Source organism: Coregonus clupeaformis, chromosome 29, assembly GCF_020615455.1.
Source record: "Coregonus clupeaformis isolate EN_2021a chromosome 29, ASM2061545v1, whole genome shotgun sequence".
NCBI lineage: Eukaryota > Metazoa > Chordata > Actinopteri > Salmoniformes > Salmonidae > Coregonus > Coregonus clupeaformis.
In genome coordinates this window covers 65,133,702-65,157,096 of record NC_059220.1, presented here as the reverse complement: position 1 = coordinate 65,157,096, position 23,395 = coordinate 65,133,702, and the positions used below count along the sequence as shown (strand labels likewise).

Here is a 23,395-nt window from a genome sequence, read left to right as displayed (position 1 = left end):
TCAGACTCACCAGCAGGTGATTGTTACTGCATCTGCATGGCTCCTCTCCACTGTGAATAACGATACAGGAGCTGATCCCTACTAACCAGGATTTGATCATTTCCATTGCACTGATGATCACGTGACTAGTGACGCAACGCACTTCCGGATTGTCGGCGTACTGCTGTACTGTTTTTTGCTACTAGCCCACCTGCCAAACTTTTTCACTTTTTACTCTTAATAACCATTTAATCAAACTCTGTATTTAACAAGTTTACCAAGGTCTTAGTTTTTTCCTCACAATACTTTTTTAATTCAACAGCCATGTCTTTGTGAGACGCAGAGTAGGTGAACGGATGATCTCTGTATGTGTGATTCCCACCGTGAAGCATGGAGGAGGAGGTGTGATGGTGTGGGGGTGCTTTGCTGGTGACATTGTCAGTGATTTATTTAGAATTCAAGGCACACTTACCCAGCATGGCTACCACAGCATTCTGCAGTGATATGCCATCCCATCTGGTTTGCGCTTAGTGGGACTATCATTTGTTTTTCAACAGAGGGTAGTGCGTACGGCCCAGTACATCACTGGGGCAAAGCTTCCTGCCATCCAGGACCTCTATACCAGGCGGTGTCAGAGGAAGGCCCTCAAAATTGTCAAAGACTCCAGCCACCCTAGTCATAGACTGTTCTCTCTGCTACCGCACGGCAAGCGGTACCGGAGTGCCAAGTCTAGGTCCAAAAGACTTCTCAACAGCTTCTACCCCCAAGCCATAAGACTCCTGAACAGCTAATCATGGCTACCCGGACTATTTGCACTGCCCCCCCACCCCATCCTTTTTACGCTGCTGCTACTCTGTTAAGTATTTATGCATAGTCACTTTAACTCTACCCACATGTACATATTACCTCAACTACCTCAACTAGCCGGTGCCCCCGCACATTGACTCTGCAACGGTACCCCCCTGTATATATAGCCTCCCTACTGTCACTTTATTTTACTTCTGCTCTTTTTTTTCTCAACACTTTTTTTTTTTTTTTTTTTTATTCTTACTTTTTTTGTTTAAAATAAATGCACTGTTGGTTAAGGGCTGTAAGTAAGCATTTCACTGTAATGTCTGCACCTGTTGTATTCGGCGCATGTGACCAATACAATTTGATTTGATTTGATTTGATTTGACAAAGACCCAAAACACACCTCCAGGCTGTGTAAGGGCTATTTGAACAAGAAGGAGAGTGATGGAGTGCTGCATCAGATGACCTGGCGTCCACAACCCCCCGACCTCACTACATGATTCCATATGTGTTATTTCATAGTTTTGATGTCTTCACTATTATTCTACAATGTAGAAAATAGTCAAAAAATTAAGAAAAACCCTGGAATGAGTAGGTGTGTCCAAACTTTTTACTGGTACTGTATATCTTTCAACTATGCTGTGATATTTAAAATGTAATGTTTAAAATACAACTTGAATCTATCTAAATCGAACAGAATCCACAGATTGCGAGTTGAAGATAAATACTTTTACTAAGAGTATTAGTCTATTAGTAATTGACTGACCAGGTCTCTCCAGAACTCCCAACAATGCTATTTCTATGGTCAATTTTAGATTCATGTTATGCTTTTTCAACCTGAGACCAGAAACAGGCTACCTGAGGGCAATACCAAAACAAATGGTCTATTGATTCTGTATCCTCACAACAAAATCTGCAGAGCTGTGATGATTGTATGCCCCAAATATTAAACATTTTGTTGGTGGCAAGAATTCTGTACAATAATTTTAGCTGAAAAGCCAGAAGTCTTGAATCTTGGGTTGTTTTATATATCAACTCATACACCCTGTACCATGGAATCGGTACAACAAAAATCTCTATTTTGCCATCTGTACGGCACAGCTGTCAACATCCTGGTCGTCAAACAAAACTGGTACTATTTATGCTATTTTTATTCCTCCGCCAGTTTTGATCCTTTATATTGGACAGACAGACCAGTTCCCTACCTCCTCCCACTGCCACCTGCCTCCTCCATTTTTGGGGTAATGCTGTAATCAATTGTTTGTAATCTTGGATTGAGCAGACCTTCCCATCCAATTCTGATTACTCCATGAAAGACATAACTATACCATTCCAATTTACAATCTCATTAAAAACAAAATACAGTTTTCCATAAATACAGGTATTTTATCAACCAGCACATTTGAGTTCAGCTATAATATTTGTTGAAAATGGGTTTAATCAATTGCGTATTTTGCTAATCAAATTAACAAATGACTAGTGCCACAAAGAGGTAGTGACTGCAACTTCACCAAGGTCATTGTAATGTCGCAGGAGTGTGTTTGTGCATGCCTGCAGAAGGAACATCTTGAGAAGCTGGTAATACAACCCATTATAGTTGTGCAGTAAATTACAGCTTTTCCACCCGGTAAAGACAGCTTATAGGGCAAATAATATACTTACTTACTATAAAAACCAACTGCCTTTGGACAGTATAACACTCAGAAGCTCTATTTTCGAGCTAAAAGCTGATATGAAAAACAACAGGTCTTGATTGGAGTGGATGACACCATGAAGTTACATTGTGCCACACACACTGAGTCATACCAACCCTACCAATTAGGCCCAACGTCCCGGTGGGCACACAGTGGGTGGGCAGCTGAAACACTCCAGAGACACACATACACGCACACACACTCTGTTCTCAAAAGTGCCATTTCGCAGCTGACTCCCCCGTCAAACAGTTTGACAACAGTGAGTCACCCATTAGGATGAAAGATGGCTGAATGACAGGCTTGACACAGCACTAATGGCCACGATATAGAACCTGTTAGGGGAACAGATAAGTCCCAGACATTTTGATGGAGTGCTTGTTTTAAAAGCGCACACCCCACGGGCCATCTCTCAAGTGAGTACAGTTACTGCTTTTGCTGTAACCTCCTTTAGCTGAGCTTTGGAATATGGTTTGATCTCTCAAATGAAGGCTAATATACATATATGGGTTGTTATAAATGAAAGAAGCTGGACAAACAGCAACATATCAATGGTTGGTCGCTCTCAACATCAATTAAAGAGTGACTTAAACTGAACATTATCCAATTCACTGTTTTATACAGTGGAGGCTGTTGAGGGGACGACGGCTCATAATAATGGCTGGATGTTAGGCCTACTGCTGCTAGGTAGCTCTCTCTCTGCTCTCCCCCTCCCCTCTGTCTGTCCTTGATTGCAGGAGTGAAGTCTGGTGTGCGGGAGTCAGGGTTCCAGCTGCAGCTCATTCACCATAATCACCTCAGCCTTTAAGACCCGGTCAAACCTTCCACTCATCGTCAGATCATAGTCAAGACGACCATGTTAGTCTCGCTGCCGACTCAACCTGTTTGTTTTCGCTCTTTGTGTTTTTGGCCTGTTCTATTTACTTTTCTCCTGTGCCACAGATTATGGGAACCTGACTTCTGCCTCCGCTTCACTCCTGCCACCACCATCCTGCTCCCCACTACCGGACCTCCCTTTTGGACTCACCACGGACACTAGGACATTACGGTACCACACCTGCCCTGACCTGGATCTGTTACCCTCCCTGTAACCTGGACTTGCTCTTCCCCTATTATTGGAAACCTGGACTTTTTGAACATTGTAAATAAACCTGTTAAACCTTCTCTGGCTTGGTGTACTTGTCTGCATTTGGGTTCTATCCAGTTAAATCATGACAGTATGATCTGACCAACATGAACCCAGCAGACAGTAGCTCGGATACCACCCCAGAGTGCACTCAAATTCGGACTGCTATAGCCAATCAGGACATTTTACTTGGCCAACATGATACCCTGTTTAAGACTATTGCTGAGAACAGTCAGGTGCTGTTTAATCAGGTTCAATTACTCACCAATCAGGTGTCTGTCCTTACTACCCAAGTTAATAATGCAACCCTCGGGCATGGCATACAAACTGCCCCTTCTCCTGCTCCACCTGTTTTTCCTGGCCCTCCAGCCCAGATCAGAGAGCCTTTTGTTCCTGCTCCAGAGCGCTATGATGGGAACATGGGAACCTGTGGTGAATTTTTGACTCAATGCTCGTTAGTGTTTGAACAACAGCCCCTCACCTACGCCTCAGAAAGAGCCCGTATTGCCTACCTTATCAACTCTACTAGCGGTTCCGCTCGTGCCTGGGGATCCGCGGTCTGGGAGAGTCAGTCAGACATTTGCAACGCTTACGTGGCCTTCTCCACTGAGATGAGGAAGGTTTTTGACCACCCCTGCACGGGGCAAGGAGGCTGCGAAACGGTTGTTGTCTCTTCGGCAGGGGGTTCGCAGTGTGGCGGAGATGGCAGTGGAGTTTCGGACGTTAGCGGCAGTGAGCGGTTGGAATGACGAGGCTTTACAAGGAGTGTTCATCAATGCTTTGTCTGAGACTTTAAAAGATGAGTTGGTGTCATATGATGTATCGCCTACGCTGGATAATCTTATTTCACTCACAATCAGGTTGGATAATCGGATTCGGGAGCGCCGCCGGGAGAGGAGTGTTAGTTCCAAGCAACTGGTCTGTCGTCAACAAACTCCTTCCCGCATCTTCCCTACGGCGAAAGCCGAGTCTTCCCGAGTCGATACGAGGAGCACTGAACCCGAAGCCATGGAGGTGGGTCGTGCACGGTTGTCCTCAGAGGAGCGTGCACGTCGTATTCAGGCTCGGGTCTGCCTGTATTGTGGAGAAGCTGGTCATTTCGTTCCTTCCTGCCCAGTTCGTCCGGGGAAAAGGGCCGGCTCATCATTATTGGGAGAAGTTTTGGTGAGCTGAGCAGCGGATTCTTCCTCTTCTCCCCCGCATTCTGCTCCAGGCATCCCTCCAGTGGCAGTCCCAGAATTTCTCGGTTAGTGCGCTGGTTGACTCTGGTGCCGATGAAAGCTTTTTGGATCGAGAGTTGGCTCAACAAATGGAGTTAGAGACTGTTCCTATGGACTGTCCGCTGCAGGCTAAGGGTCTAAATGGACAATTGTTGACCCGTATTACTCATCAGACTGTTCCTGTTTGTCTCAGAGTGTCGGGTAATCATCAGGAGAACATTCAATTCCATATAATTGACTGCCCACAGACCCCCCTGGTCCTTGGTATCCCCTGGCTCATAAGACACAATCCACACATTGATTGGGTGACCGGTAGAATTGTTTCATGGAGCACATTTTGTCATGTGAATTGTTTGTGTTGTGCTCAGACCCCTGCCAGCACTGTGCCTCAACCTCCACTGGAGTCCATGGATCTTTCTGCTGTCCCTGACGTGTATCATGACCTGGCATCCGTTTTCTGCAAACACAGAGCTACTTCTCTTCCTCCTCACCGGCCTTACGACTGCGCCATTGACCTCCAGCCAGGAGCCCCTCTCCCCAGCAGTCGCCTGTACAATCTCTCCCGCCCGGAGACGGAGGCTATGGAGAACTACATTCGGGACTCCTTGGCGTCAGGTATTATTCGTCCTTCCTCGTCACCTGTAGGAGCGGGATTCTTTTTTGTTGCTAAGAAGGATAAGACCCTCAGACCCTGTATTGATTTCCGTGGACTTAACAACATCACCATTAAGAACAAATATTGTCTGCCTTTAATTAACTCTGCTTTTCCCCTCCTTCATGGTGCAACTATCTTCACTAAACTGGATCTACGAAATGCGTATCACCTGGTGCGCATTCGTAAAGGTGATGAATGGAAGACTGCCTTCAACACACCTTTGGGACATTTTGAGTACCTGGTTATGCCTTTTGGGTTGTCCAATGCCCTGCCGTTTTTCAGGCACTAGTCAATGATGTCCTTCGGGACATGTTGAATCGGTTTGTTTTTGTCTATCTGGATGATATCCTGATTTTTTCAGAGTCCTCCCAGGAACACGAACTGCATGTGCGCCAGGTGTTGCAAAGGTTGTTGGAGAACAAACTGTTTGTGAAGATGGAGAAATGTGAATTTCATGTGTCTGAGACCTCTTTTTTGGGTTACATAATAGCTCAGGGGGAGTTGCGGATGGACCCAGCTAAGATCTCTGCTGTCACGGACTGGCCAGCCCCCTCCACCCGCAAACAACTTCAACGATTCCTGGGGTTTGCGAACTTCTACAGGAGGTTCATCAAGGACTACAGCCGCATTGCGGCGCCACTCACCGCTCTCACCTCCATCGCACGACCGTTCGCTTGGAATGAAGGTGCCGAAGCAGCGTTTGAAGAACTGAAACATCGCTTCGCCTCGGCTCCCATTCTGATGCAGCCGGACCCCGACCGCCAGTTTGTCGTGGAGGTGGATGCATCCGACACTGGGGTAGGTGCGGTGTTGTCACAACGTTCACCGGAAGATAACAAACTGCATCCCTGTGCTTTCCTTTCACGGAAACTTTCTCAGGCAGAGAGGAATTATGATGTTGGCAATCGTGAACTGCTCGCCGTGAAGCTGGCTCTCGAAGAGTGGCGGCATTGGCTGGAGGGGGCGGAACAACCCTTCATCGTTTGGACGGATCATAAGAATCTGGCATACATCCAGTCAGCGAAGCAGCTCAACCCCCGTCAAGCCAGGTGGGCACTATTTTTTGGTAGATTCAATTTTTCTCTGTCTTACCGTCCTGGGTCACGCAACGTCAAACCTGACGCCCTGTCTCGTGTTTTTTCTGCTGTTGATACTGGTAGTAACCCTGAACCCATCTTGCCTCCTACCTGTAGTATTGCGGCCATTACATGTGACATCGAAGGGATTGTTAGACAGGCTCAACATCATCAAGCTGACCCTGGGAGCGGTCCTCCTAACCGGTTGTTTGTCCCTGAGTCTGTTCGCTCCCAGGTACTTCAGTGGGCTCACTCGTCTCCCCTTACCTGTCACCCTGGAGTTACTCGGACCCTTGACTTTGTGCGACGGAAGTTCTGGTGGCCCAGGATGGAGGCGGACACTCGAGCCTTCATTGCTGCTTGTACGGTATGTGCACGTAGTAAGAACTCCACCCAGGCCAGCGCTGGTCATCTAAGACCTCTGCCAATACCCAGCCGGCCCTGGTCCCACATTGCCTTGGATTTTGTCACTGGACTTCCCCCTCGTCTGGAAAGACTGTCATTCTTACTGTTATTGATCGTTTTTCTAAGTTTGCTAATTTTTGCCCTACCTAAACTGCCCACTGCCAGAGAAACGGCTGATATTTTGGTTGAACATGTGTTCCGCTCTCATGGTCTACCCACGGATATTGTCTCTGACAGGGGTCCCCAGTTTGTCTCCCAGGTTTGGAAGGCTTTCTGTAAAGCTTTGGGCATTACATCCAGCCTGTCCTCTGGATATCACCCCCAGACCAATGGGCAAGCCGAGAGAGCGAACCAGGAGATGGAGACCGCTCTCCGCTGTGTCACAGGGTCTAACCCTGGGTCGTAGAGCTCCATGCTCCCCTGGGTGGAATATGCTCATAACACCTTGACTAATGCTTTCTCTGGTTTGTCTCCCTTTCTGTGTGCTCTGGGTTATCAACCTCCCCTGTTCCCTTCTCAAGAGAGGGAACTGGCGGTACCCTCGGTGCAGTCCCACATGCGGCGCTGCTTCAAGGTCTGGAGGAAGGCCAGGGTAGCTCTGTCCCAAGCTTCGGCGTACATGCAGAGGCAAGCCAACCGTCACCGGTCCCAGGCTCCCGGTTACTCTCCTGGTCAAGAGGTATGGCTTAAGTCACGTGACCTTCCGTTGAAAGTGGAGTCTAAGAAGATGGCGCCTCGTTTTATAGGACCGTTCAAGATACTGTCTATTGTTAACCCCTGCGCGGTTAAGCTACAGCTTCCTGCCTCCCTATGGGTTCATTCCACCTTTCATGTTTCCCAGATTAAGCCTGTGTCGGTTAGCCCTCTGTGCCCGCCCTCTCGTCCCCCTCCTCCGCCCAGGATCGTGGGTGGGGGTCCGGTCTACACTGTCCGGCGACTTCTGGATGTTCGCCGCCGGGTCGTGGTTTCCAGTACCTGGTGGATTGGGAGGGTTATGGTCCTGAGGAACGTTCCTGGGTGCCCAGGAGCTTCATTGTGGATCCTGCTCTGGTCCGTGAGTTTCATAGGTTACATCCTGATAAACCCTGTCGTTCGCCAGGTGGCGTCCGTAGAGGGGGGCGTACTGTTAGGCCTACTGCTGCTAGGTAGCTCTCTCTCTGCTCTCCCCCTCCCCTCTGTCTGTCCTTGATTGCAGGAGTGAAGTCTGGTGTGCGGGAGTCAGGGTTCCAGCTGCAGCTCATTCACCATAATCACCTCAGCCTTTAAGACCCGGTCAAACTTTCCACTCATCGTCAGATCATAGTCAAGACGACCATGTTAGTCTCGCTGCCGACTCAACCTGTTTGTTTTCGCTCTTTGTGTTTTTGGCCTGTTCTATTTACTTTTCTCCTGTGCCACAGATTATGGGAACCTGACTTCTGCCTCCGCTTCACTCCTGCCACCACCATCCTGCTCCCCACTACCGGACCTCCCTTTTGGACTCACCACGGACACTAGGACATTACGGTACCACACCTGCCCTGACCTGGATCTGTTACCCTCCCTGTAACCTGGACTTGCTCTTCCCCTATTATTGGAAACCTGGACTTTTTGAACATTGTAAATAAACCTGTTAAACCTTCTCTGGCTTGGTGTACTTGTCTGCATTTGGGTTCTATCCAGTTAAATCATGACACTGGAACCGAGTGAATGGAATGGCATCAAACCATGTGGTTGATGTATTTGATATCATCCCACAAATTCCGCTCCAGCCATTACCACGAGCCCGTCCTGCCCAATTAAGGTGCGACCAACCTTCTGTGGTTTTATACTGTAGAAAAATAAGCAAAAAAGGCAAGAGTGCCACTTATTCTAAATGCTTGATGTCCCATGGATACTATGGAATTCACTTGAAAAAATAAGCTAACGTTCTAGTTGCTCAATACCATAATAATCTAAATGTAATGCTAGAGAAATGCGCTCTGCTGGTTCAGCTGCTGCTGCTGCTTATGGAGGAGTTCTGTGACTGCCGGACCATGCCATGAATAATAGATTCCTCATGGAGCCCCTAGGCACACCATACTAAAGGTTTTCATTTTAAATACTGCCATGATTTCTACAAAAAATGCAGTTGGCTGCGATAGCCTGTTTTTCCCCTGTTGGAATATCGGCCACTGCAGGGATAATGCTCCACTAATAGGAATGGCGCTGGGTGTGGGGAAAAAAGAAAGAAAGAGGGGCACTCAGATATTCACTGGAGCAGTGTTGAAGATGCTACCGTCAAGTGGAAACTGGAGCAAACCAAATGCCATTTGGCTGCTTCGGTCTTTGGGTTCATACCTAAAAGCTGAGACAAAAAAAAGGACCTATTCAGACAATTAAGTGAAGCTTGCCTCTACCATTCTCATTCATCACGTGAATTACACAGCATGGCACTATATGCTCCTACAAGGCTCTGTAGGCTTGGAGGCCATATCATAGTATGTTGGAGGTTGGATTCACATATAGTAGTAAACTGGCCACCACGTGTGTTGGATCCACATAAACTAGCCAGCCATATCATATGTTGAGGATAGGAAAATATGCAAATTGACCCTTGGTCGTTACTGTTTTTAGAGACAGTCATCTGTTTCCAGGATAATAACAAAGATCCTAGCGGACACTCACTAAAACACTGTGACATTTGCAGCTAAACAGTGCTGTCTAAGACAAATAACCTGATGTGATTTGACACAGGATATCCCCATTATGTTTCTGTTACATCTTCTGTGTTACAGCTGTATGATACTGTCAACTGAATCAACAACCACCACCACAGCCCTAATCTCCAGTTCAGCTTTTTCCATCATCTGACACCTTCACACCTCACAATTTAACTCAGTCAACTGCAGCAGCAGAAGATCTTAAATTATTTTCTAATCCCAGTTCTTCGCTTGACAGTTTGTCTGGATTCATTTTTGACCTCAGTAGGCCTACAGTATTTACAGGTGTGCTTTTACAGTACAGACATGAGAGCACAGTCCTGGTGTGAACTGTTTTACTGGTAGAATCAACACTAAAGGGCCATCCACACCAAGGACGATAACGATAACTATACTGAACAAAAATATAAACGCAACATGTAAAGTGTTGGTCCAATGTTTCATGAGCTGAAATAAAATATCTCAGAAATATATATATATTTTTTCCCTCAAATGTTGTGCACAAATTTGTTTACATCCCTGTTAGAGAGCATTTCTCCTTTGCCAAGACAATCCATCCACCTGACAGGTTTGGCATACCAAGAAGCTGATTAAACAGCATGATCATTACACAGGTGCACCTTGTGCTGGGGACAATAAAAGGCCACTCTAAAATGTGCAGTTTTGTCACATAACACAATGCCACAGTTGTCTCAAGTTTTGAAGGAGTGTGCAATTGGCATTCTGACTGCAGGAATGTCCACCAGAGCTGTTGCCAGAGAATTGAATGTTAATTTCTCTACCATAAATCACCTCCAACGTCGTTTTAGAGAATTTGGCAGAACATCCAACCGGCCTCACAACCGCAGACCACGTGTAACCACGCCAGCCCAGGACCTCCACATCCGGCTTCTTCACCTGCAGGATCGTCTGAGACCAGCCACCCGGACAGCTGGTGAAACTGAGGAGTATTTCTGTCTGTAATAAATCCCTTTTGTGGGGAAAAACTCAGTCTGATTGGCTGGGCCTTGCTCCCCAGGGGGTGGGACTGGCTCCCAAGTGCGTGGGCCTATGCCCTTCCAGGCCAACCAATGGCTGCGCCCCTGCCCAGGCATGTGAAATCCATAGATTAGGGCCTAATTTATTTATTTCAATTGACTGATTTCCTTATATGAACTGTAACTCAGTAAAATCGTTGAAATTGGTGCATGTTGCGTTTATATTTTTGTTCAGCATATAACGATAAATTATCCATAACTATAAACGTTGTGGAGCATCCACACCACTTGACCGTATATCGTTCAGCAGTACACCTGTCAATCAACTGATCAGCGCATCTTACTGCACGCTGTAGACTTATTAATAAGGTGGTAACACCGACCATTCAGTGCTTCAGGGTGTGTTTATTGTAATAGTGACAACTGCAAATAATACTTCAATGTACATGAAATGAAAAATAATATAAACTCATATTTAAATGTAGCAATTCAACAACAAACACTGTTTAGCCTGCACATCTTTTACATCATTTCATTGTGTGCCTCAAGTGGTTGCTCAAGTAGTTTGCAAGTGATTTCAATTTTTCTAATGATTGTCAATTTATTTGGATCTTCATCTTGTGCAACCATTTGCGATGCATCAGTGCAACAAAGTTATCATACTGGCCAAAGTGATAACACCAACGCACTCTCTCTCCTTTACGTTCCCATATAGTTCATTTGGCCTAGGCCAATTTTACATTCAGCAATTAGCAAGAGCAAGCCTGCTTCTCTTCACGAAACAACTATTAGCCTTGGTATAAAAAAGGCTAAAAATAAATCGCTTTTGTAGCCTATAGCTTTTCCTGGGATTTCACGTGAAGAGGAACAGTGGAGAGACTTTTAGAAAAAAAGGTTCCTTATAGAACCAAAAAAGGTTCCATCGCTTGCTTCATATATGGAAACCCTAAAAGTTCTATATAGAACCCTTTTATAGGGTTCTTTGATCTGAACCCTAGAGGTTCTTATTCACTGAACGCTGCATGGCTCCATATCTAACTCTGTATGGTGCCATTTATTAATTATGGTTAATACCATTGAATACTAATATTTTGAGTTAAGAATATAATTTAATTAACAATTAAATAATGGATAAAAGAATACCAGCATAGTTTTTAGAATTTATTGTCATTATATGCAAACATAGTTTGGAAATATGCACTGGTTGCCAGGGAAGCATCTCTGTTTGAATGATGGCACAGTCCACTCTGGCTGACTTCTTTACAATACAATATACAGTACCAGTCAAAAGTTTGGACACGCCTACTCATTCAAGGGTTTTTCTTTATTTTTACTATTATCTACATTGTAGAATAATAGTGAAGACATCAAAACTATGAAATAACACATATGGAATCAAGTAGTAACCAAAAAAGTGTTAAACAAATCAAAATATATTTTATATTTGAGATTCTTCAAATAGCCACCCTTTAGCTTAATGACAGCTTTGCACACGCTTGGCATTCTCTCAACCAGCTTCATGAGGTAGTCACCTGGAATGCATTTCAATTAATAGGTGTGCCTTCTTAAATGTTAATTTGTGGAATTTCTTTCCTTCTTAATGTGTTTGAGCCAATCAGTTGTGTTGTGACAAGGTAGGGGGGTATACAGAAGATTGCCCTATTTGGTAAAAGATCAAGTCCATATTATGGCAAGAACAGCTCAAATAAGCAAAGAGAAATGACAGTCCATCATTACTTTGAGACATGAAGGTCAGTCAATACGGAAAGTTTCAAGAACTTTGAAAGTTTCTTCAAGTGCAGTCGCAAAAACCATCAAGCACTATGATGAAACTGGCTTTCATGAGGACTGCCATAGGAATGGAAGACCCAGAGTTACCTCTGCTGCAGAGGATAAGTTCAATAGAGTTACCAGCCTCAGAAATTGCAGCCCAAATAAATGCTTCACAGAGTTCAGGTAAAAGACACATCTCAACATCAACTGTTCAGAGGGGACTGTGTGAATCAGGCCTTCATGGTCGAATTGCTGCAAAGAAACCACTACTAAAGGACACCAATAAGAAGAAGAGACCTGCTTGGGCCAAGAAACACGAGCAATGGACATTAGACCGGTGGAAATTTGTGGAGATTTTTGGTTCCAACCGCCGTGTCTTTGTGAGACGCAGTGTGGGTGAACGGATGATCTCCGCATATGTAGTTCCCGCCGTAAAGGATGGAGGTGGTGGTGTTATGGTGTGGGGGTGCTTTGCTGGTTACACGGTCTGTGATTTATTTAGAATTCAAGGCACACTTAACCAGCATGGCTGCCACATCATTCTACAGTGATACGCCATCCCATCTGGTTTGGGCTTAGTGGGACTATCATTTGTTTTTCAACAGGACAATCACCCAACACACCTCCAGGCTGTGTAAGGGCTATTTTACCAAGAAGGAGAGTGATGGAGTGCTGCATCAGATGACCTGGCCTCCACAATCCTCCGACCTCAACCCAATTGAGATGGTTTGGGATGAGTCGGACCGAAGAGTGAAGGAAAACCAGCCAACAAGTGCTCAGCTTGTGTGGGAACTCCTTCAAGACTGTTGGAAAAGCATTCCAGGTGAAGCTGGTTGAGAGAATGCCAAGAGTGTGCAAAGCTGTCATCAAGGCAAAGGGTGTCTATTTGAAGAACACTTTTTTGTTTACTACATGATTCCATATGTGTTATTTCATAGTTTTGATGTCTTCACTATTATTCTACAATGTAAAAAACAGTAAAAAATAAAGAAAAACCCTTGAATTAGTAGGTGTGTCCAAACTTTTGACTGGTAGTGTACACTGAGTGTACAACAAATTAACAACACGTGCTCTTTCCATGACATAGACTGACCAGGTGAATTCAGGTGAAAGCTATGATCCTTTATTGATGTCACTTGTTAAATCCACTTCAAATCAGTGTAGATGAAGGGGAGGAGACAGGTTAAAGAAGGATTTTTAAGTCTTGAGACAACTGAGACATGGATTGCGTATGTGTGCCATTCAGAACGGGGTATGGTAGTAGTAGCCAGGCGCACCAGTTTGTGTCAAGAACTGCAACGCTGCTGGGTTTTTCACGCTCAACAGTTTCCTGTGTGTATCAAGAATGGTCCACCACCCAAAGGACATCCAGCCAACTTGTCACAACAGTGGGAAGCATTGGAGTTAACGTCGGCCAGCATCTCTGTGGAACACTTTCGACACCTTGTAGAGACCATGGCCCGACAAATTGAGGCTGTTCTGAGGGAAAAGGGGTGGGGGGGATTGAGGGCCTTGTTCAGCGCCCCTGGATAGAGAGCATGTTGCGGGGTTAAGGGCCTTGCTCAAGGGCCCAACGGTACGGGAACAGCCCTCCAGTTGTCAGATCATTCCACTGATTTTTTTCCAGTACCCGGCCCGGGATTCAAACCAGCCACCTTTCAGTCACAGGTCCAACTCCTGTCACAGGTCCAACTCCTTAGCCGCTGGGCTACCTGCTTGACTGGTTCCAGAGAAGAAGAAAAAAGGAGCAAAAACATGAGTTTAGACAAAATGCTATGCAGACATATAATTATGATGATGTTGAAGAACAACTTACATGCAGTTGTTGTCAGCAGCAGCCGAAAGAGAGATCCTTTGCCTGTGATAGTTCTGGGTTACTGCCAGACTGAGCAAAACAAGAAATGTAATGATGAACTATGCTATTGAATCACCAAGACTTATTATAGTTCATTTATTATAAATACCTCCTCTCAGTCAGCAACAGTCTTCTAATTGCTTCATGAAACATAGGCTAGTCCCTTCAAATGACTCCACACTGAAATACTGGAATAAAATAAACAATTAGCTAATTGCCTATTGTCAGGCTGGGTCTGTAGCTCTATTTGACATACCCCGTTAAAAAAAGTATGTTTATTTGAAAGAGCTAGCTGGCTAGCTTGTAAAGTGGCGAATGAACGTAGCCTAGTGTTTTTTGTTTAGCTAACGTTAGCTAAGTTAGCTAGCTAGCTAACTATAGCTAGCTAGCTTACGAACATGCTCAAATTCTAATTATGGTTCAACTTTATTTATCTAGCCTATATGTCAAAGCGACGTGTATGCGGTAGGCGAAGTCAAGAGCAGGACACCGAGCTACTGGCACGTACTTTACTGAACACAGTGCAATACAAAGTACAAAAGCCAACCTCCTTACAGAGAGGAACAAAAATAACCTGCACACCTAGGCAACTGCCGAAAAGACGAAAACAATCACGCACAATACACAATGAGAAACAGAGGGTTAAAAAGGGAACACAATACAACATAATGGGAAACAGGTGTAAACAATAAAGACCAAACAAGACAAACACCGAAACATCGATCGCAGCAGCTAGTACTCCGGGGACGACGAACGCCGAAGCCTGCCCGAACAAGGAGGAGGAGCAGCCTCGGCTGAATCCGTGACAGTACCCCCCCCTTGACGCGCGGCTCCAGCCATGCGCCGACCCCGGCCTCGGGGACGGCCAGGAGGACGCGGAGCAGGGCGAGTCGGATGACTCCGGTGGAAATCCCTCAACATGGAGGGATCTAGGATGTCCCTCCTAGGGACCCAGCACCGTTCCTCCAGACCGTACCCCTCCCACTCCACGAGATACTGCAGGCCCCCCATCCGACGCCTCGAATCCAAGATGGAACGGACTGAGTATGCCGGAGCCCCCTCAATGTCCAATGGGGGCGGAGGAGCCTCTCGTACCTCACTCTCCTGGAGTGGACCAGCTACTACCGGCCTGAGGAGAGACACATGGAACGAGGGGTTAATGCGGTAATTAATGGGCAGTTGTAACCTATAACATACCTCGTTCAATCTCCTCAGGACTTTAAATGGCCCCACAAACCGCCGACCCAGCTTCCAGCAGGGCAGGCGAAGGGGCAGGTTTCGGGTCGAGAGCCAGACCCGATCTCCCGGTGCATACACCGGAGCCTCACTGCGGTGGCGATCGGCGCTCGCCTTTTGCCGCCTGATATCCCGCTGTAGATGGACATGCGCAGAAACCACTTGTCCACCGCAGGGGCTTCGATCTGGCTCTGATGCCAAGGTGCCAGGTCCGGCTGATAACCTAGCACACACTGGAAAGGCGTAAGGTTAGTTGAGGAGTGGCGGAGTGAGTTTTGGGCTATCTCTGCCCAGGGGATATATCCTGACCACTCCCCCTGCCGGTCCTGGCAATAGGACCTCAGAAACCTACCCACATCCTGGTTCACTCTCTCCACCTGCCCATTACTCTCGGGGTGAAAACCTGAGGTAAGGCTAATCGAGACACCCAGACGTTCCATAAACGCCCTCCAGACTCTAGAGGTGAACTGGGGACCCCGATCAGACACTATATCCTCAGGTACCCCGTAGTGCCGGAAGACGTGTGTAAACAGGGCGTCAGAAGTTTGTAGGGCTGTAGGGAGACCTGGCATAGGAATGAGACGGCAGGCCTTCGAAAACCGATCCACAACGACCAAGATCGTCGTGTTCCCCTGGGAGGGGGGAAGGTCCGTGACAAAATCCACCGATAGGTGAGACCGCGGCCGTTGTGGAACGGGGAGGGGTTGTAATTTCCCTCTCGGCAGGTGTCTAGGCGCCTTACACTGGGCGCACACCGAGCAGGAGGAAACATAAACCCTCACGTCCTTAGCTAAAGTGGGCCACCAGTACTTCCCAATAAGGCAGTGCACTGTCCGACCAATACCAGGATGACCAGAGGAAGGTGACATGTGAGCCCAATATATCAATCGATCACGAACCTCGAGCGGCACGTACTTCCGACCCTCTGGACACTGTGGGGGAGTAGGATCGGTACGTAACGCCTGCTCGATGTCCGCATCAACCTCCCATACCACCGGTGCCACCAGACAAGACTCCGGAAGTATGGGAGTGGGCTCAATGGACCTCTCCTCTGTGTCATATAGTCGGGACAGTGCGTCTGCCTTAGCGTTCTGTGACCCTGGTCTATAGGTGAGCGTAAATACAAATCGGGTGAAAAACATAGCCCACCTAGCCTGGCGAGGGTTCAGCCTCCTCGCCGCCCGGATGTACTCCAGGTTACGATGGTCAGTCAAAATGAGAAAAGGGTGTTTAGCCCCCTCAAGCCAATGCCTCCACACCTTCAGGGCTTGCACCACAGCTAACAGCTCCCTGTCCCCCACATCATAATTAAGCTCCGCCGGACTGAGCTTCTTAGAAAAGAAAGCACAGGGGCGGAGTTTAGGTGGCGTACCCGAGCGCTGAGACAGTACAGCACCGATCCCAGCCTCGGACGCATCCACCTCAACTTGGAACGCCAAAGAGGGATCCGGATGTGCCAGCACTGGAGCCGAGGTAAACAGGTCCTTCAGATGCCTAAAAGCCCTGTCCGCCTCAGCCGACCACTGCAGACGCACCGGACCCCCCTTTAGCAGGGAGGTAATGGGAGCTGCTACCTGCCCAAAGCCCCGGATAAACCCAAGAACCGCTGCACCTCCTTTGCCGTGGTGGGAGTCTGCCAATTGTGCACGGCTGAAACGCGGTCAATCTCCATCTCCACCCCTGACGCGGACAACCGGTGTCCCAGGAAGGAGATGGACTCCTGGAAGAACAGACATTTCTCCGCCTTCACATACAGGTCATGCTCCAACAGTCTACCAAGCACCCGACGAACCAGGGACACATGCTCGACTCGTGTAGCGGAGTATATTAGAATGTCATCAATATACACCACTACACCCTGTCCATGCAAGTCCCGGAAAATCTCATCCACAAACGATTGGAAGACTGAAGGAGCATTCATTAAACCGTATGGCATGACGAGGTACTCATAGTGACCCGAGGTGGTACTGAATGCTGTCTTCCACTCATCTCCCTCCCTAATGCGCACCAGGTTGTACGTGCTCCTGAGATCCCATTTTGTGAAGAATCGCGCCCCGTGTAATGACTCCGTCATACTTGCAATCAGAGGGAGAGGATAGCTGTATTTGATGGTGATCTGATTGAGACCACAGTAGTCAATACACGGGCGTAAACCCCCATCCTTCTTCTTCACAAAAACGAAACTTGAGGACGCAGGGGAAGTGGACGGCCGTATGTATCCCTGTCTCAGCGATTCGGTGACATATGTCTCCATAGCCGCCGTCTCCTCCTGAGACAGAGGATACACATGACTTCGGGGAAGCGCAGCGCCTACTTGGAGGTTTATCGCACAATCCCCCTGTCAATGGGGTGGTAATTGAGTCGCCTTCTTTTTACAGAAGGCGAGAGCCAAATCGGCATATTCAGGTGGAATGTGCATGGTGGGAACTTGGTTCGGACTTTCCACCGTCGTGGCACCTACGGAAACACCCACACACCTCCCGACCCACTGATCAGACCATCCCTTGAGAGCCCTCTGTTGCCATGAAATAATGTAATTTATGAAATGTAATTTATGAAATGTTGGGGTCATGAGACGTTAACCAGGGAAGCCCCAACACCACGGGAAACGCAGGAGAATCAATCAAATACAAACAAATTATCTCCTCATGGCCCTCCTGCATTTTCATCCTGAGAGGTGCTGTGACCTCCCTAATCAACCCAGACCCCAAAGGGTGGCCATCTAGGGCATGGATAGGGAAGGGCACATCCACTGGAACAATAGGAATCCCTAACTTATAGGTGAACTGGCGATCGATATAATGCCCAGCTGCGCCTGAATCTACGAGCGCCTTATGCTGGGAATGAGGAGAAACCTCATGAAACACAACTTTAATACACATATGCGCAACAGGGAGCTCTGGGTGAGTTGGGTGCCTACTCATCTGGAATGACTCATCAGTGCACTGCCTACTGCCTCGATTCCTAGGAGACCCTCCCCAGCACCGACCAGCAGTGTGTCCTCTGCGGCCACAGTTGGTGCAGGGGACGGCCTCTCTCCTGGTCTCTCTCCTAGTACCAGCACCTCCGAGCTCCATAGGGGTCGGATCGGAAGTGCTGGGGGATGGAATGGACGGCCCAGAATCCGGACGTCCGCGGGTAGCCAACAGGGTATCCAGGCAAATCGACATGTCCACCAGTTGATCGAAGCATAGGTTGGTGTCCCTGCAGGCCAATTCCTGACGCACGTCCTCCATCAGGCTACATCTGTAGTAGTCGATGAGGGCCCTCTCATTCCATCCCGCGTTGGCAGCCAGCGTCCAGAAGTCCAGTGCGAACTCCTGCGCGCTCCTCTTCCCCTGTCTGAGGTGGAATAGACGCTCACCCGCCGCTTTACCCTCTGGTGGATGATCGAATACTGCCCTGAAGCGGCGGGTGAACTCCGCATAGTTGACAGTAGCGGCGTCTATTCCCCCCCACTCGGCGTTGGCCCACTCCAGCACCTTTGCCGGACAGACAGGAGATGAGGGCGGACACGCTCTCGTATCCCAAGGGCACCGGGTGGATGGTTGCCAGGTAGAGTTCCACCTGGAGCAGGAAACCCTGACACCCGACAGCTGTGCCATCATAAGCCCTCGGGAGCGAGAGCCGAATCCCACTGGACCCCGGAGGTGAAGCGATGGGCATAGCTGATGGTGGTGGTATCGTCGGAGGAGGTGTAGGCAAACCTCCTCTTTCCCATCGCTCCATGGTGCTCACCACCCGTTCCATGGCGGTGCCGAGAGCCTGGATCATGGCCGCTTGTTGTTCTACGCGCTCTTCCATTTATCCAGCTGGCACCGCCGCTCCTGCTGACTCCATGTCTTAAGGTGCGTGATTCTGTCAAAGCGACGTGTATGCGGTAGGCGAAGTCAAGAGCAGGACACCGAGCTACTGGCACGTACTTTACTGAACACAGTGCAATACAAAGTACAAAAGCCATCCTCCTTACAGAGAGGAACAAAAATAACCCACACACATAGGCAACTGCCGAAAAGACGAAAACAATCACGCACAATACACAATGAGAAACAGAGGGTTATAAAGGGAACACAATACAACATAATGGGAAACAGGTGTAAACAATAAAGACCAAACAAGACAAACACCGAAACATCGATCGACAGCAGCTAGTACTCCGGGGACGACGAACGCCGAAGCCTGCCCGAGCAAGGAGGAGGAGCAGCCTCGGCTGAATCCGTGACACTATATTTTATCATATTACTTTGGCTTCATATGTTTGAATTTACCAACAATGAAACAAAAAACTTTGCTTACCTTAATACATTGAAAAATAAAGTGCTTATTGGTAGGCTTGCAAGTTAGTTCAACCACGTCCTCGAGTCATCATGCTGGAATGGATTGGTTTTTGAATCTGAATATATTTGGCCTATAGCCTACTGCACAAACCTCATTGCTACAGAATTGTTTTTAATTGGTTAATGTTGCATAGGCTTAAGTTTAAGTCATGTTCAAAAAAAAAAAATCTGAGTGGTAGATCTCGGCTTGCATTTTGACTCAGAAAGTGATCTTAACTCAGAAAAGGTTGGTGACCACTGATCGAAGCCAACCCCGTCTGTTTTGCCCCCTAGTTGCACATGCGTCGGTTTTGTCGCTAAACAACCAACCTGTCTATATAGAACCCCTTTTTTATCTAAGTGTGTATGCTTTTATTAAACACGTTATTTCCTCTTGCTTCTAGCTAGCATTTAGTTTGCAGCAGCATAGGTTTGTATGAACCTTGCTGTTTGCCACTCAGACCTCGGCAACAATTTTGCAAAAGAGAGAGATATTATTGTTATATTTATCCATATAGTTATCGTCCTTGGTGTGGATGGCCCTTTAGAGCCACTCTGTGATTGGTCTTTTCTGCTTGTTATTTGCACCATTTTTCACAAGTTCTGGCTCAGGAACTGAAAGGTTCATGAGCCTAGTTTTTACATCTATAAACAGGTGTGTCCTTGCAGAAAGAGGCCCAAAATACACATTTAATCCGTTTCTGTGTAGGTCACTGTTTACTAGAGGCAGTAAACATCATTCTAGCTTTAAATCAACTGCAGGTCCTCAGATCCAGGTTAATCTTAGAGACTGATTGGCATCATTGGTCAGTCTAAGGTATATTCTGGGAGGGTTGTGCTAGAGATGTGTGCTTACTGGTATATACAATATAAACAATTTCTCATAGAGCATACTTCCAATAATACTTTGTCATTGTTTACCATTTTTCACTGTATTGTGATAGAATTTCTGACTTGGGTATTTTATGATTTCATGTTAGTTCTTTATTAAATATAGCCAGCAACACTACTTTCAGAATGTGGGTTCAATGGGTAGGTAGGTATCGGTTACAGTATATCTTTCATATCTGTTGAATGTACGGAGACTACATTCCTACCTAGACAAACTAAGTGGCTTGAAGGCACTGATGAATGTTCCACACAATAAACTGATGTCTGGCACACAAACAAAGCTCTGTTTCTACAGCTTGTTGTTACATAAAAGAAACATGAACTCTACCATGACCACCAGCTTATTTTCCTGATTTAGCAATGTGTGGGCGTCGTTAACGAGCAACAAATCAATACATAGCCTTCCTTATTCACAATATCAGGCCCAAGGACATTTCTAGAGGTCGCAGCGGTTACAACTTTTTACGTAAGGCTGCATTTCTTACCCAGAAGATCAGTTATTAACCTTGCTTTTTCTCTGCTGACAGTTATGTAACATAAGACTGCTGGTCGATTATGCCACTTTACTAATATGATGCCTGAAGTGGATGTTTATATACATGATGTGTCATTGTTCATTATACTGTTGCTATCATGGTTAAAATCATGGCTACTGACTGAGACCCTGGGGCTCTTATTGTGCTTACTTTAAGAAGGGTGGCCTGACCTGTCAGTCTGCACATGAAATGTACTTATTAATTAGAACACACAGCCAGCCAGTGGGTAGTCAGCGGGGGTGTGTGTGTGTCCATGGTAGGCTCATAGGCAGGAAGTTCCTAGCTCATATCTCACCCTGACTCATGGGCACCAGTGGAGGAACAAGCTGCTAAAGCAGGATTACTAATGTAACATGTATACAAACAACCCTATTTTACATTTCAATAGATGGGGATCTATGTAACTCCTCAGATACTCCTCAGATCTACAGTGCTATGAAAAAGTATTTGCCCCCTTTCTAATTTTCTCTACTTTTGCATATTTGTGATACTGAATGTTATCAGATCTTCAACCAAAACCTAATATTAGATAAAGGGAACATAAGTGAACAAATGACACAACAATTACATATTTATTTCATAAACAAAGTTATGCAACACCCAATTCCCCTGTGTGAAAAAGTAATTGCCCCCTTACACTCAATAACTGGTTGTGCCACCTTTAGCTGCAATGACTCCAACCAAATGCTTCCTGCAGTTGTTGATCAGTCTCTCACGTCGCTGTGGAGGAATTCTGGCCCACTCTTCCATGCAGAACTGCTTTAGCTCAGTGACGTGTGGGTTTTCAAGCATGAACTGCTCGTTTCAAGTCCTGCCACAACATCTCAATTGGGATTAGGTCTTGGCCTTGACTAGGCCATTCCAAAACTTCCAATGTTTTGCTTTTTAGCCATTTTCATGTAGACTTGATTGTGTGTTTTGGATCATTGTCTTGCTGCATGACCCAGCTGCGCTTCAGCTTCAGCTCACAGACGAATTAGAAAGGGGGCAAATACTTTTTCATAGCACTGTATGTACCTCTGCACTACTGCTGCACACCTAGAACTTTTGAGATGTGCCAATACCTAAGTCCATTTACTATGACATGGGTACTCAAAATTGCTCCAAAACATAGAATAGAATTTGAAGAGGTTAGTGTTCATATAAACAGAAACAAAATATGCTTCTCTGAATCTCTGCTAAAATCTGGGTAAAAGATTGAAAGGAATGTGAGTCTTATTCAGTAAATTTAGTTATTGTTTGCTTTTCTAAAGTCTACCAACCCTGCCAGCAGGCATGCCAGCTAAGATAATTAGACAAGCTAGCTACTCTAACTTGACTGATAACTTGAAATGGCTTCTTGGTAGCTAGTTATGAGGTTGAGAGATTGGAAACATATCTGGGGGGGGGCACGTGCCCGTGTGCCCCCTATGGGCATGATGCCTCTGATAACCATCACCATTCATCGTCCCACTCCCAATGACCCACGCGCACACACACGTACGCACACGTATGTACGCACACACACATTCACACAAACCACCGCCAACACTCACCTTGATGAGTGCTTCCAGCTCAGTGGGTGTGACACAGGGGTGCCTCCGCAGGAACGAAGCCTTTTCCAGGGTGATGCTGTCCTTCTGGTTGCTCTCGAAGGGCTGCTCCATGGCCCGGAAGGCCAGGCCGCCCCCAACCAAGAAGGCCACCACCACCACGAACACCGCCACCACCGTCTTCCACTTCATCACAGAGTGGAGGGCCGAGAGGTCGCCGGTTGTGTCCATGCTGGCCACCACGCTGGCGGAGCGGGAGGAGACGGAGAGCCGGGGTAAGGGGCAGTGGCCGTTGGTCCCCTTGGGATAACAGCCCATGGGGTTCTGCATGGCCGCCACACTGGCCTGGACCAGGCTAGACTGGATCATCCCTGACTGGACCTTCTTGGGAGGGGCCAAGTTGGTCTGTACCGCCACTAAACAGAAGTGGAGAGCATTAAAGTTGGCAAACTATTGTCATAATTAACCTCTGAGAATGTAGCTTTTAGGAGCTAAAATGTTGTCATTAACCTTTCCTGAATAATACTCAACATCAGCTAAGGTATGGGGCATTGTCCTCTGCAACTTCAGTATCAATGTTCTAGAAAAAAACAGAGAGGCAGATGGGATAACTGTATCCATCTATCCCAGCAGACTAATGATACAAGCCATTAG

At 46.9% G+C, this 23,395-nt stretch overlaps 1 protein-coding gene across 1 annotated transcript in view; it reads right to left on the bottom strand.

Annotated features, from left to right (window-relative positions):
• LOC121544329 (potassium channel subfamily K member 10-like) overlaps positions 1–23,149 on the bottom strand; it is a 32,188-nt gene extending 9,039 nt beyond the window's left edge. The window contains exon 1 of the mRNA XM_041854251.1: positions 22,745–23,149. Coding sequence (XP_041710185.1) covers positions 22,745–23,110 — 366 coding nt within the window. The 5' untranslated portion in view covers positions 23,111–23,149. The remainder of the gene's footprint in view (positions 1–22,744) is intronic.
• Positions 23,150–23,395: the final 246 nt, after the last annotated feature.